This window comes from Bolinopsis microptera, chromosome 11 (genome assembly GCF_026151205.1).
Source record: "Bolinopsis microptera isolate Bmic1 chromosome 11, MBARI_Bmic_1.0, whole genome shotgun sequence".
NCBI lineage: Eukaryota > Metazoa > Ctenophora > Tentaculata > Lobata > Bolinopsidae > Bolinopsis > Bolinopsis microptera.
In genome coordinates this window covers 5,748,994-5,763,397 of record NC_087082.1, presented here as the reverse complement: position 1 = coordinate 5,763,397, position 14,404 = coordinate 5,748,994, and the positions used below count along the sequence as shown (strand labels likewise).

Here is a 14,404-nt window from a genome sequence, read left to right as displayed (position 1 = left end):
TATATAATAGATCTGGAATCTGTTCACACTGTGAACCAGTCCTATACAAATTTCAAAAACCCTCCTAAATTAAATATTAAAAACGTCTCAGTAATGGAAATAGTCATATTAAGAAATTTACCAAATTCTTAATATCTACCTAAATTAATTTTACCTGTAATACACTAAATATTAGGTCAAATCTTACTATATATAAAGCGAGACGATATATAAAATATATATATATATATGGATCCGTGCCATTTTACTGACACCACGGCATCAACTTTAACGCGACTTCCCACAAAAACCGCACAAGATATACAACTGAAATGTTTTTGACTGGGTCAAATGCTTTAATGGCCTTCGAATCAGCATGAAAAAATAAAAAATTGGCCAAGGAATAAGAATTTTAGTGCCCAAAATTTGGACTCCCAAATGGTGTCAAAAACACGAATTAAATATGTAATAATTATTTTAGTCTCTCGAGTCTTGACACCGCTTTAGGGTTAGACAGGATCCTGCTAGTACATATAATAGGTAGATTTTTAACCAAAATCAAATTTTTTAATAGGAGGAACCTGTGGGCCGAGAGAACACTGGATTAAATTTGTTGAAGGGGATTGTTTTCAAATGACAGCTGCATTATGTCATAAGCACTTTAGGTCCATGCTGAATCAGGGCTCAGGCAAACCGCTTAACTTAATCCTTGATTACTGTAAAGTATATTATTTTATTCTAGAAGTTGAAAGTATCAACTGTATTTACTAATGGAGTACACTTGCACTAGTTGAAAGTATCAACTGTATTTACTAATGGAGTACACTTGCACTAATTGAAAGTATCAACTGTATTTACTAATGGAGTACACTTGCACTAGTTGAAAGTATCAACTGTATTTACTAATGGAGTACACTTGCACTAGTTGAAAGTATCAACTGTATTTACTAATGGAGTACACTTGCACTAGTTGAAAGTATCAACTGTATTTACTAATGGAGTACACTTGCACTAGTTGAAAGTATCAACTGTATTTACTAATGGAGTACACTTGCACTAGTTGAAAGTATCAACTGTATTTACTAATGGAGTACACTAGCACTAGGGGACAATGAAATACATTCTGGTGACAGGGGGAGTGTTCAGCGGAATAGGAAAAGGAGTTATTTCTTCTAGTATCGGTCAGTCATTTTACAGTTCCATTAGATGCTAGCAGCTTTAAATATTCTGTGTGTTTTGAGTCTAACTGAGTGACTGAGTCAATTAATGCCTCTTTCTCTCTCCCCCTCAATTATCCCGTTTAACCAGGTACTGTGTTAAAATGCAGCGGATTAACAGTAACGTCAATAAAGATAGACCCCTACTTAAACATAGACGCAGGAACTTTTAACCCTTACGAGCATGGTGAAGTGTTTGTCCTGGACGATGGGGGTGAGGTAAGGACTGTCTGTTTTCTAGCACCAGCAACGTATTTGTTTACTAGCCGGAAAACAATATTCTACTAGCCGGACAACATATCTGTTTTCTAGCACCAGCAACGTATTTGTTTACTAGCCGGAAAACAATATTCTACTAGCCGGACAACATATTTGTTTGCAGCCGGACAACGTATTTTTTTACTAGCCGGAAAACGTATTTGTTTACTAGCCGGACAACGTATTTGTTTACTAGCCGGAAAACAATATTTTACTAGCCGGACAACATATTTGTTTGCAGCCGGACAACGTATTTGTTTACTAGCCGGAAAACGTATTTGTTTACTAGCCGGACAACATATTTGTTTACTAGCCGGGCAACGTATTTGTTTACTAGCCGGACAACGTATTTGTTTACTAGCCGGACAACGTATTTGTTTACTAGCCGGAAAACAATATTCTACTAGCCGGACAACGTATTTGTATACTAGCCGGACAACGTATTTGTTTACTAGCCGAACAACGTATTTGTTTACTAGCCGGAAAACGTATTTGTTTACTAGCCGGACAACGTATTTGTTTACTAGCCGGACAACGTATTTGTTTACTAGCCGGACAACGTATTTGTTTACTAGCCGGAAAACGTATTTGTTTACTAGCCGGACAACGTATTTGTTTACTAGCCGGACAACGTATTTGTTTTCTAGCACCAGCAACGTATTTGTTTACTAGCCGGAAAACAATATTCTACTAGCCGGACAACATAATTGTTTGCAGCCGGACAACGTATCTGTTTTCTAGCACCAGCAACGTATTTGTTTACTAGCCGGAAAACAATATTCTACTAGCCGGACAACATATTTGTTTGCAGCCGGACAACGTATTTGTTTACTAGCCGGAAAACGTATTTGTTTACTAGCCAGACAACGTATTTGTTTACTAGCCGGACAACGTATTTATTTACTAGCCGGACAACGTATTTGTTTACTAGCCGGACAACGTATTTGTTTGCAGCCAGACAACGTATTTGTTTACTAGCCGGAAAACGTATTTGTTTACTAGCCGGACAACGTATTTGTTTACTAGCCGGACAACGTATTTGTTTACTAGCCGGAAAACGTATTTGTTTACTAGCCGGAAAACGTATTTGTTTACTAGCCGGACAACGTATTTGTTTACTAGCCGGACAACGTATTTGTTTACTAGCCGGACAACGTATTTGTTTACTAGCCGGACAACGTATTTGTTTACTAGCCGGACAACGTATTTGTTTACTAGCCGGGCAACGTATTTGTTTACTAACCGGACAACGTATTTGTTTACTAGCCGGACAACGTATTTGTTTACTAGCCGGACAACGTATTTGTTTACTAGCCGGACAACGTATTTGTTTACTAGCCGGGCAACGCATTTGTTTACTAGCCGGGCAACGCATTTGTTTACTAACCGGACAACGCATTTGTTTACTAGCCGGACAACGTATTTGTTTACTAGCCGGACAACGTATTTGTTTACTAGCCGGACAACGTATTTGTTTACTAGCCGGGCAACGTATTTGTTTACTAACCGGACAACGTATTTGTTTACTAGCCGGACAACGTATTTGTTTACTAGCCGGGCAACGTATTTGTTTACTAGCCGGACAACGTATTTGTTTACTAGCCGGACAACGTATTTGTTTACTAGCCGGACAACGTATTTGTTTACTAGCCGGGCAACGTATTTGTTTACTAGCCGGAAAACGTATTTGTGCCAATTCCCTGTCCCTATTGTTTTAATTTGGGTGATAAGCCTTGTAATATTTAGTATCGAGATCTAAGCGATAAGCTTAACATTTTGACCAGCCTTACATTTAAAAACATCATCAACGGAGTTTGAGAAAATGAACGCAGTAATGATGGATACAATGTATGATTCCATCATTCAGGTGGATTTAGATTTGGGGAACTACGAGAGATTTCTAGACATCACTCTCCATCGAGATAACAATATTACTACAGGGAAGATATACCAAAACGTTAGTTTAACTAGCTATTTTAAATTACCTTGATGTCTCTATTCGTTAGTTTTGTTTTAACTGGTTGCATCATCATATGTATATACTTTGTTGAAATATACCAATCATTCAATTTACAGTTGAGAGTTAATTAATTAATTACTAATTAATAAGATACCTATTATACAGGTGATATCACGAGAGAGGCGAGGAGACTTCCTGGGTAAGACAGTGCAGGTAGTACCCCACGTGACAGACACTATAATGGACTGGGTGGAGCGAGTAGCCCAGATCCCTGTTAGTGAAACTGGAAAAACTCCAGATGTGTGTGTTATCGAGCTGGGCGGTACTATCGGGGATATTGAGGGTCAGTAGTAGTCAGTTTGTTGTTACCCTGCTTTTTAATAGTTTGTACACTCTCCGTAATCTTATATAATCTAGTTTGATTGAACAAACTGTACTCATCAATAATCAATTGTTGGTACTTGAATCTTGATCTGTAAGTTTTAGTATTTCTGGTCCGCATTTAGTGGTCAGCTGTAAGTATCTTTTATAAAATCCTCTTAAACATGTGAACCTCAAACTTAGGACTCTGATTTTGGTTGTTTTCACTGCCACTTGAAGTTGTGTGTGGATATTAGGAGATAATATCATATTCTTAAAATTAACCTAGTTCTTTAACTTGACTGCCGAGTAACGTAAGTTAATGTATTGCAGCTAATGTATTGGCGGATTAAGAATAATGTTTTAGTAAACATACAGTAATTTATACTATACTATTGTAATAATTAATAGTGTGTACAGCTTCTAACAATTGGAACTTATTGTACAAATTGCAACTGACAACAATTGCTTCGCTCATACTGCACAATTGTCTTTAAGGAAAAGGTCGCTTTTCTAAACTAATAGGCTTTCGCTGGCAGGCTTTAATCTCTAATATGAAATATGGACAGGTTTAAGGACAGTGAATGCAGCTGATGTACTAGCGTTTGGCGTGATATCTTGAATTTGGAACATAGAAATTCATCCAAACTTGCTTACACCCATCTTAATATGTTGAAAGTTTGAAAAAAATCTTGTAGTCAGTCAAAAAAATTCTATCATTCAGATCGCCAATTTGAGATATTTTCTTGTGTTTGAAATCATATTTCTAGTTTGGCACATAGAAATTCGCCCAAATTCGCACATATTATCCGTCTTATAGCCATGTAACTATCTGGAAAGTTTAAAGAAAATCTATCAGTCAGTTCTTGAGAAAATCAAAAATATATTCTAAGTTATTGACTAAAACACTCGATTTTCGAACTTTTTCTTTGGAACAGAAAGTCCTTCTGAGGCATACCTGATACCGTGAGGATTTAGCTTTTGTAGCGCGCGAGGACAACAATGCATAACAAACAAATTGGCTAACCATAAATGTGGCGCGCACCGTGCTGCGCGTTCTGTTTTATAGCGTGGCATTATATTTGCGAACTGAACGTCCCGCCCTATGTAATGATGAGTTTACTCTTCACACTTCACGATATATCTAATATATCACATTCAACTTCGCCATATCAAATTGAAACGTTCCTCAGGCATGCAGTTTGTGGAAGCATTCCGTCAGTTCCAGTTCAAAGTGGGTCGGGACAACTTCTGTTTGGTACACGTTAGCTTGGTGGTGGAAACTAGCGGTGGTGAACAGAAAACGAAACCAACTCAACACGTAATATCTTTACTCGTCCTTTGAAATCCTGGTATTAAAGATTCGCTAAACAAAGCTTTGTGAATTTTAGCATTCTACAATGAAGACTTCTGGTAACCAACTTGCAATTTCCTGATCTTTCTGTAACAACTAACAAGTTGATAAACCATTCGCATTAAGTAACAAACAGCTAAGTTAGGCCGTGCTAACCATCTGAACACTCTACTTTCAACAGAACGTTCGGGAACTCCGAGCACTGGGTCTAGCACCGGACTTTATAGCGTGTCGCAGCAAGAGACCCATCTCAGACTCAGTCAGATCCAAGATATCATTGTTCTGCCACGTTCCCGAAGTCAATGTCATTAACGTTCACGACGTGTCTAATCTTTACAGGTAACATTCACAGTGACTGTTGGACGGCTGATATAGAAATCAACCCTCGCTGACAAGCTAATTATGTTTATATTCTGCCCAAAGTGCAAAATTAAACAACTTTTATCTGGTTCTGTTCATGAGAACATACTATAAGTAGTTAAAGTTGAGTAATTTGCTTGCTTACTAAGTGAATATCATTTAGTCATCTCTGACTGGTAATATCACCTGATATCAGTCACAACTCGTGTTGTGCTCAGTTTACTTACTTTGTGTTACTTTATATTACTGTGTTATGATCAGTGCTTATTCAGAGTGCCGATACTGTTAGAAGGCATGATAAAGTTGATAAAAGTACAGCTGGATATCAAGCCACGTGGTAAAGTCCGACTTATGAGGAAATGGCACGATCTAGCTGAAACTTACGACAGGATATATCAGCCGGTTAGTGTTACCATGGTTACAATAGCCGCTTAGTGAACATTTTACTGTACCAATACACGTGGTAGCATCCCGTCAAATTGCTACTTACAGAAATCTGGCTGTATTTTACCACTAAAATAATCTCTAGGTTAACATTTGTCTTGTTGGAAAGTACACTAAATTGGATGACGCGTATAAAAGCGTGATAAACGCTCTCGAGCATGCCTCACTCTTCCTCAACCACAAACTAAAGCTCAGTCTCGTGGAGTCAGACGACCTAGAGGTTTGGCTTACGTCTCTCTTTTAACCCTTCTCTAACACAAGAATATATTTTTAGTAAACCATTAAAGTTTTAAGTAGACAAAAAGCTAAGTTTTGTCGAACATCGAAATTCTTAACCCAAGGCGTTAATATCCCCTGAAATGAAAACCACACGATAGAAGACAATGTACAACGTACAATGTACAATGTACAATGTACAATGTACAATGTACAATGTACAATGTACAATGTAAGCTGACTGAATATCTGTCTCCAGGAGGAAGTGCAGAGCGCGGACCCCACCCGGTACCACGCCGCCTGGCATCAGCTCTGTAGCGCTAAGGGGGTCATTGTTCCTGGTGGGTTCGGTCATCGCGGCACTATCGGCAAAATGAGCGCTATACGCTGGTGCAGAGAGAAAAAGGTATTTACTGTAGAATATAGCACACACCCTCTTCGGCCTCACACACCCTATCCATTTCAAATTCCTACCATTTGCTGATGTGTTCACCAGCAAATGTATAGAAGAGGCACGTGGTGCCCATATAAGGAGCGTTCACATCTAACACTCCTCAGATTCCTATGTTGGCGGTATGTTTGGGTTTCCAGTTGGCTGTGATCGAGTTCGCGAGGAACGTGGTCGGTTTGACGGACGCTAAAAGTGGCGAGAGTCCTGAAGTATCCAGTAAGAATTCTTCTCTTCAATATTTTTTACTAGATTTATAATAAATAGATAATTATTTTGAACTGGTGCTCGATGTATATAATCCAATTTTTTTAAATGAAGTGATACCATATTATGAGATACGTTAATCTAAAACTTGCAGATAACACGTGACTAACTCCATCTCGCAGATAACGTGGTAGTTATAGACATGCCTGAACACAATCAAGGGCAGCTCGGAGGAACCATGTTACTTGGCTCACGGAGCTTCAACTTCACTCAGGAGTGCAAACTCAAGAACCTCTACGGGAACAAAGACGTGTCCAAGGAACGACATCGGCACAGGTTGGTACACGTTTCCGGCCTATTTAACATATACTTTTCTTTATCTTCTTTACTTCTCTAGGCATATTTTCTATATCAAATTATAAAATCCCTATAAAAGAAGTTAAGAATACAATGTGGCATCTTCTGTCACAATTCAGAAAATCTCTCGTCTTGTGTTGGTAACGAGGTTTTTAAACTGCTTTAAATGGTTAAACATTTAACATTTATATTTGTATAATCTCTCTAAAAAGAAGATAAAATGTAAGAGTAGTTAATTAGTAGTATTGGATTACACTACTTTAATTCAGGTACGAAGTTAATCCTGACTACGTAAAACAGCTGACGAAGGCAGGAATGCGGTTCGTAGCTGCTAACGAGGACGGGACGAGGATGGAAGCGTTCGACTTGTCCGGACCTGATCACCCTTACTTTGTAGGAGTCCAATACCATCCGGAGTACCTGACTAGACCCCTCAACCCCTCCCCGCCATACCTGGGTCTCTTACTTGCTTGCTTAGGTTAGTACCTGACTAGACCCCTCAACCCCTCCCCGACATACCTGGGTCTCTTACTTGCTTGCTTAGGTTAGTACCTGACTAGATCCCTCAAGTTTGTTATAGAACTCACAAAGTTATGTAGAATTATAGAAGAAGAACAAAGGTTTGGATAATCTATAAAATCATAGTTGGATCTGATTTGTACTGAATTCAGTGCCCACAGAATTCAGTACAAATCTTGAATCCTGTTACATAATAACAAAGAGAAAGAGAAAGTACCTGGTTTCTCACAAGTGGGTTGAGAGAGGAAGCTGAACCCTGAGAGGGAGCGAGTGTTGCACGTGACAACGCTACTGCCACTGAGCTGGTATGCGGGATCTGCACAGGACACTGTCAGTGTGGTTCCGTGCAGGACAGGCAGGTCCGGGGATACTGTTCTCCAGTTGGGTGGGAGTTGTAGGCACACTGAGTATAAGGTGAGATATTGAGACATGAGTACTGCTATCCTACTATACAGTAGGATAGCAGGGGCTCCTGTCTGATTCTTGTCACATTTCCATTTAGTTGATAGATTACTTGATTAATTAACTCAGATCTGCTTACTGAATACAGCTCTAAATAAAATTAGCACTTACAGCTCTAAATAAAACTAGCACTTCCAGCTCACTTCTAGCTCACTTCTAGCTACCTGCTACAACTTACTGCCTGGGTCAGCTCTGTAATGGCTAATGGCGTTGTCCTCTGAACGGACTTTAAAGGCCTCTAGTATCCTGGCACTTCCCTCGCAGTTAACCCAGGTTGACTCGGAGAACTTGTAATCAAGTATTGTCACCCCATCGCATTCAAGAAGGAGCGAATCTTCTTCTTTTTGAATTGTCCAAATGTGATCGTGTCCCTCGGGCATGGTAAAGGTTTGGTCATCAAAGCAGGCGCCTATTTTATAATAAGGAGGATCAGCGAAGTGTAGTTGAAATCCTAACTCGTTACCAGCTCCCTGAAACTTAATCACTATTTGGTGACCACTTCCCACTTTAGAACTAGTCCTGAGCTGCAAGGGGGCAGCTGAAATGGAGTAGGGTATCCAGGTGTTGTCCACTGCTATCCAATCTGAAGGTAATGGTTCTAACTAAGAGATATATAGGATAAAAAGGTTGAAAGAGGTATATCTGGGGGTTGCAGCCCCCCGGTCCCCTTTCTATAAGAGCTCATATTATCATTGACACCCCCTTCCTCTACCTATCATTATTGATAGTGTTTGCTAAAGTTAGAAAGCATTGAAAGAAACTGTAAGATAATTAACTCTGTACCAGTTACCTGTGGTAACTATGTAGACCTCGTTACCGAGTTCCCCTCCCGTCCCGTCAGTTCCACAGTCTTCTGAAGGTCCGCTCTTTTTAAAGTCCTGTATTGCTGTATGGGAGCCCAAACACAACCCATCTTTCTTTAAAGCAAATGCTCTAAACCCTGTAAAGAAATCACTCAATAGGTTAGATTACTTAATATGGGCGTCACGTGCCAGATTACCTAATATGGGCATCACGTGCCAGATTACCTAATATGGGCATCACATGCCAGATTACCTAATATGGGCATCACGTGTCGGATTATGTGTCAGATTACCTAAGGCGAGTGCTGCAACTTCACACTTCTTGATAGGGTCTGTTCTCAAAGTGTGTGGACTTTGTATTAGTCCTGGGTGCTGCTTCTCAATACTCGGTGTAGCATGGGATTTCCAGCAGCCAGCCCTCTCTGTTGAGTATAGCCCCTCGGGTACTACTGGAACTGTTAAATATATCATGAGAAGGCAGCAAGAAAAGATTCTTCAAAGCAAAACCGGCGAATAATCATTTTCATCACCATACTTTATATTATCACATTTTCGAGCCAAATTTGGCAGGAAACCAGAATTGATATTACATGCCCCGGTGGGGAGCACTGGCTCTCACCGGGGGGCATGAAATATCAATCAGTTGCTCAGAGAGAGCCCGATATTCCCATAGGAACAAGGAGCCCACTCTCAACAACTGTTCTACTACTGTGAGGTACTGATTTAAATAAAGATTTAAATCAACAACCTGATGTAGTATATGACCGTAAATGCAATGATCAGATAAACTTTCCAGGATTAGGAAAAATTTACATTTATACTTTGTTTTAAAAATATTTCCTTGCGTTTGAGATGTGTCAAGCAAAATACAATTTTTTGTTGTAAAACTTTTTCAAGCTGTTCCTTTTTTACTGCACTTCATAGTTCAAAGTCTAATTAGGCTTCGGATGATGAAACTAAGTAAAAACTCCCTGGCTTGTACGAGCTTTAAATGACTTAAGGTTACTGAAAACGAGATCAAAGTTTACAAGCAGACTTGAAAGTTGCACAAAGTTTTGGTACTTGTCAGCGATACAATCAATCAGGCTAATTAATTTCCTTAATCGCTTACTTGAAATTAAAAAGGAAGTGTCAGAACAAACTACAGTCACCCTCACAAAAAACAGTAAACACTAAACGATGTTTGATTAATTCGAACGAAGAAAACACACAAAACAAAGCCAGATTTCAGCCATTTCAGACCTCAATTTTAACCCCCTCTGATCCCTTCTTTGAGCCATATTCGATATAGAAATTGTGCAGAAATTATACTTGGCTTTTCCAAACCGGTTTCGCCTAGATTAGCTTGCGAAATTCGTGGCTGATCTATAAACAGACTGATAAAGAGATTTATAGATTCTGTACAATAAAGAGCGAAAATTCTATCCCAGGACCAGTTTAAATTTTAGTTAGTGCAAATAAGTGCAATAAAAACATCCTATAAAATATATTATCTATATAAATATATCAAGGGACGAATGACGTAACTTAATCAGCTAATCTGGTTATAAATCAGTCTGGGCACTGGGGCAAACAGGTCTGATGATTAATGTGCTGCCATTCTTTAGACCAATTCAATATTGGTAACAGTACGGGTGAACTACCTGGCCATGACCAGCGTGGTTATAGGCTGGTGGAGTACTGCGTTCTAAAATGTTGAAGAGATACATTTAATTATTACAACTGTTCCGATAATTTCCAGTTCAGATGATTTCTAGCGAAGCAGATAATGGCAAATAATGGCAAGTAAAGATGAATACTGACTAAGAACTAAGTAGCTACTATACTCGATAAAATTCTAAGTCAACGATTACAAGTTGCATTGATTAAATCATTCTGAAATAACAGACAATCAAGAATCAAGACGGACGATGATATTGTTCATGTAAATTAGGGTGTGTAGTGTATAATGTGGACTGATAAATAGCCCACAGCTCTATTCAAATACAAGAACTAGGAAATTCTTTCACCTTATCGCAGATACAGATTATACGATAAGGACTGTGATGTATAATCAACGCTTAAACGGATGTTCTATACATCATACATCTACAGTTTTAATGACTTCAAAAATATCTAATAGAAATAAAGTATTAGAATCACCAAACATCGATTGATTTGCAGGATGTAATAATTACGTATCAAACGCGCTCGTGGCGGAATATTCTAAACGCCAATAAGTACAAGTCCCATGCTCGATAAATATATTAATATTCAATGCACTACGTATCAATTATCTGTATAAAGCAAATTGGGCGCGGCATACAGCATTCACTGTGTCATAAATGTGATGAGCACGTGAGATCTTAATTGTACGTATTGTATCTTCGATATCTGAAATACTAACTCATGATCGAGAGCTATATATAGCTTGGACATTATAAACATAAATAAGTTCGACATGTCTAGTTTGCTTTGGCGAGATTTATAACTAACGTTTGATCAAATTCTGCTTTCCCGGCCAAATTTGGCTCCAAATAATGGCAAATAATGGCAAGTAAAGATGAATACTGACTAAGAACTAAGTAGCTACTATACTCGATAAAATTTTAAGTCAACGATTACAAGTTGCATTGATTAAATCATTCTGAAATAACAGACAGTCAAGAATCAAAACGGACGATCACATTTTTGATGTGAATTAGGGCGTGTGGTGTATAATGTGGACTGATAGATTATAGACACTAATTATAGCTCCACAACTCTATTTAAATACAAGAACTAGGAAATACTTTCACCTTATCGCAGATACAGATTATACGATAAGGACTGTGATGTATAATCAACGCTTAAACGGATGTTCTATACATCATACATCTACAGTTTTAATGACTCCAAAAATATCTAATAGAAATAAAGTATTAGAATCACCAAACATCGATTGATTTGCAGGATGTAATAATTACGTATCAAACGCGCTCGTGGCGGAATATTCTAGACGCAAATTGGGCGCGGCATACAGCATTCACTGTGTCATAAAAGTGATGAGCACGTGAGATCTTAATTGTACGTATTGTATCTTCGATATCTGAAATACTAACTCATCGAGAGCTATAAGTATATATAGCTTGGACATTATAAACATAAATTATAAGTTCGACATATTGTCTAGTTTGCTTTGGTGAGATTTATAACTAACGTTTGATCAAATTCTGCTTTCCCGGCCAAATTTGGCTCCAAAGAAAGTGTGATAAAACATTAATCACATGCCTTCTCATGCGATATCAACATTTTCAAAACTCGGCAAGCCTCGTGATTGAAAATGTCGATATAACCCTCGGCAAGCATCGGGAAATATCGAAACTTTCGCTAACTCGGCAAGCTTCGTGGGCGAAAGTTTTGATATCGCATGAGAAGGCATGTGATAAATGTATAATATGCATATACATAATATGCATATATATACTGATTACTGGTATACCATTTGCACGTGCAATCACCGCACGTGCAATCACCGCACGTGCAATCACCGCACGTGCAATCACCGCACGTGCAATCACCGCACGTGCAATCACCGCACGTGCAATCACCTGAGGTCACTTCCACCTCCGCTAAAACCACCGGACTGCCTCCTTCAGACTTGATTTCAACTTCACTTCCGAACTTGTAGACAGGGAACAGGTACTCATGTTTACTGTCTTCTAGTTCTAGGGTTCCCACTTCTACTGAATCTGCGGATATTATGATTATTGATCTCTAGGTCTTTATACTCAACTAAACCTATACCTACCTGGTATAGGTAGCAGGACAGTATACTACCAGAGTATTAGCACGTTGTGACCTGGTTTTGTTTTAAATATGTTTATGTTGAAGTTAAGTACCTTACAAGACTTTTTTGTGGCGGACCAATTTGCGACGACCGAAATTTTGGCGGTCCGAAAATATGGCGAAATTGAACAAAAACCGTCAAATTTCGGACGTCACAGAAAATAAGGGTATTTTTCATCATTTTTGTGACAGTAAGCAGTAAGGAAATTTCTGAAATTCGGTAAAATCATGTTCAAACTTAGTCCGTATTAAGACTGTAAGACTTTCATGTTAGCACATACGTGTATTTTAATGCAAATTTAAACTGTATTGCTTGACATTCAATTCGTCATTGGTGTGGTGATAATTTGTCCCAAGATGCCAGAATTTATTTATTTATTTTACTTGATATTACTTTTTAGAAACAAAATAAAGCAGTGAAGGCACAGTCATTGAAATAAGCTAAAAGATAATGCGACGGATTCTATTACGACGACCGAAATTTTGGCGGTCCGAAAATATGGCGAAATTTTCGGAAAACCGCCACATTTCGTACGTTATAAATATGTCTTGTAAGGTATACAAATATTCGCATTCCTTACCCAGGACGATTTTAGCGTTTTGCATCCAAGTAGTATGTTTGAGGGCTATGTTAGCGTTCTCATTGTTGCTGGTGTGAATTATGATCTGCTTTATATTATACCTCAGCATGAAGGTCACTTTCCACCAGCTTGGTCCTTCATCAGTGTGAGCTAGTAACCTGCGGGTAGTAAGTATTAAGTAACCTAGTAACCTAGTAACCTAGTAACCTAGTAACCATAGTAACCTGGCCTAGTAACCTAGTAACCTAGTAACCTAGTAACCATAGTAACCATAGTAACCTAGTAACCTAGTAACCTAATAACCTGCTAGTAACCTGCTAGTAACCTAGTAAGTGTAGTAACCTAGTAACCTATGTATAATTGTATATAGCATAACCACATTACTACTTAATCTACCAGTGTCCATGGGTTAATGTCTAATAACTGACTGTACTAATGTGCGAGATACTAAAACAATAAAATTACCCTTTAATTGGTCAGAACGATTACTTCAGTAATAAATAAATGAGAAGAATACAATTAATATACGTAGTACTAGTATTAGTATTAGTAGTTAATATATCTATCAAACCCTTGATCTAAGCCATCCGTATTCCCATCGACCGCATTCTCCGCTATTGTACCGAACTCATTATCACCGGACTGACTTACTTTACCGATTCCTGCTATGTTTCCTTCTTCTGAGACGTTATAAATTATTTGGAAACATTGAAAAACTCGATAATATTGTGGCTGATGCTGTTCTGAAGGAACTAGTTGGTCATTTGCGCCCCAAATTACTCATTTTGTCAAGAAATAAGGTAATATTCTATTTTTTAAAAAGTTGAAACACAAAGTGTATATTAATTAAATAAAGTTGTTGTTCCCTTTCTTATTTTGCTAATTTAATGAAGCTATCTGACTTACTTGGTTCCGTGACAAACATGCGAACTTGGTTAGCTAGAATCCCTCCTAGTAACCATAGTAACCTAATAACCATAGTAACCTAGTAACCTGCTAGTAACCATAGTAACCTAGTATCTGACTTACTCGGTTCCGTGACAAACATGCGAACTTGGTTAGCTAGAACCCC

The 14,404-nt window shown here is 38.4% G+C and overlaps 1 protein-coding gene across 1 annotated transcript in view; it reads left to right on the top strand.

Moving 5' to 3' along the window:
- The first annotated feature begins 1,076 nt into the window (after positions 1-1,076).
- LOC134822990 (uncharacterized) overlaps positions 1,077-14,404 on the top strand; it is a 189,748-nt gene continuing 176,420 nt past the window's right edge. Inside the window, exons 1-12 of the mRNA XM_063834291.1 lie at positions 1,077-1,160; positions 1,288-1,415; positions 3,322-3,411; positions 3,580-3,757; positions 4,968-5,095; positions 5,310-5,467; positions 5,761-5,890; positions 6,018-6,152; positions 6,408-6,554; positions 6,707-6,815; positions 6,986-7,139; positions 7,430-7,638. Coding sequence (XP_063690361.1) covers positions 1,091-1,160; positions 1,288-1,415; positions 3,322-3,411; positions 3,580-3,757; positions 4,968-5,095; positions 5,310-5,467; positions 5,761-5,890; positions 6,018-6,152; positions 6,408-6,554; positions 6,707-6,815; positions 6,986-7,139; positions 7,430-7,638 — 1,636 coding nt within the window. The 5' untranslated portion in view covers positions 1,077-1,090. The remainder of the gene's footprint in view (positions 1,161-1,287; positions 1,416-3,321; positions 3,412-3,579; positions 3,758-4,967; positions 5,096-5,309; positions 5,468-5,760; positions 5,891-6,017; positions 6,153-6,407; positions 6,555-6,706; positions 6,816-6,985; positions 7,140-7,429; positions 7,639-14,404) is intronic.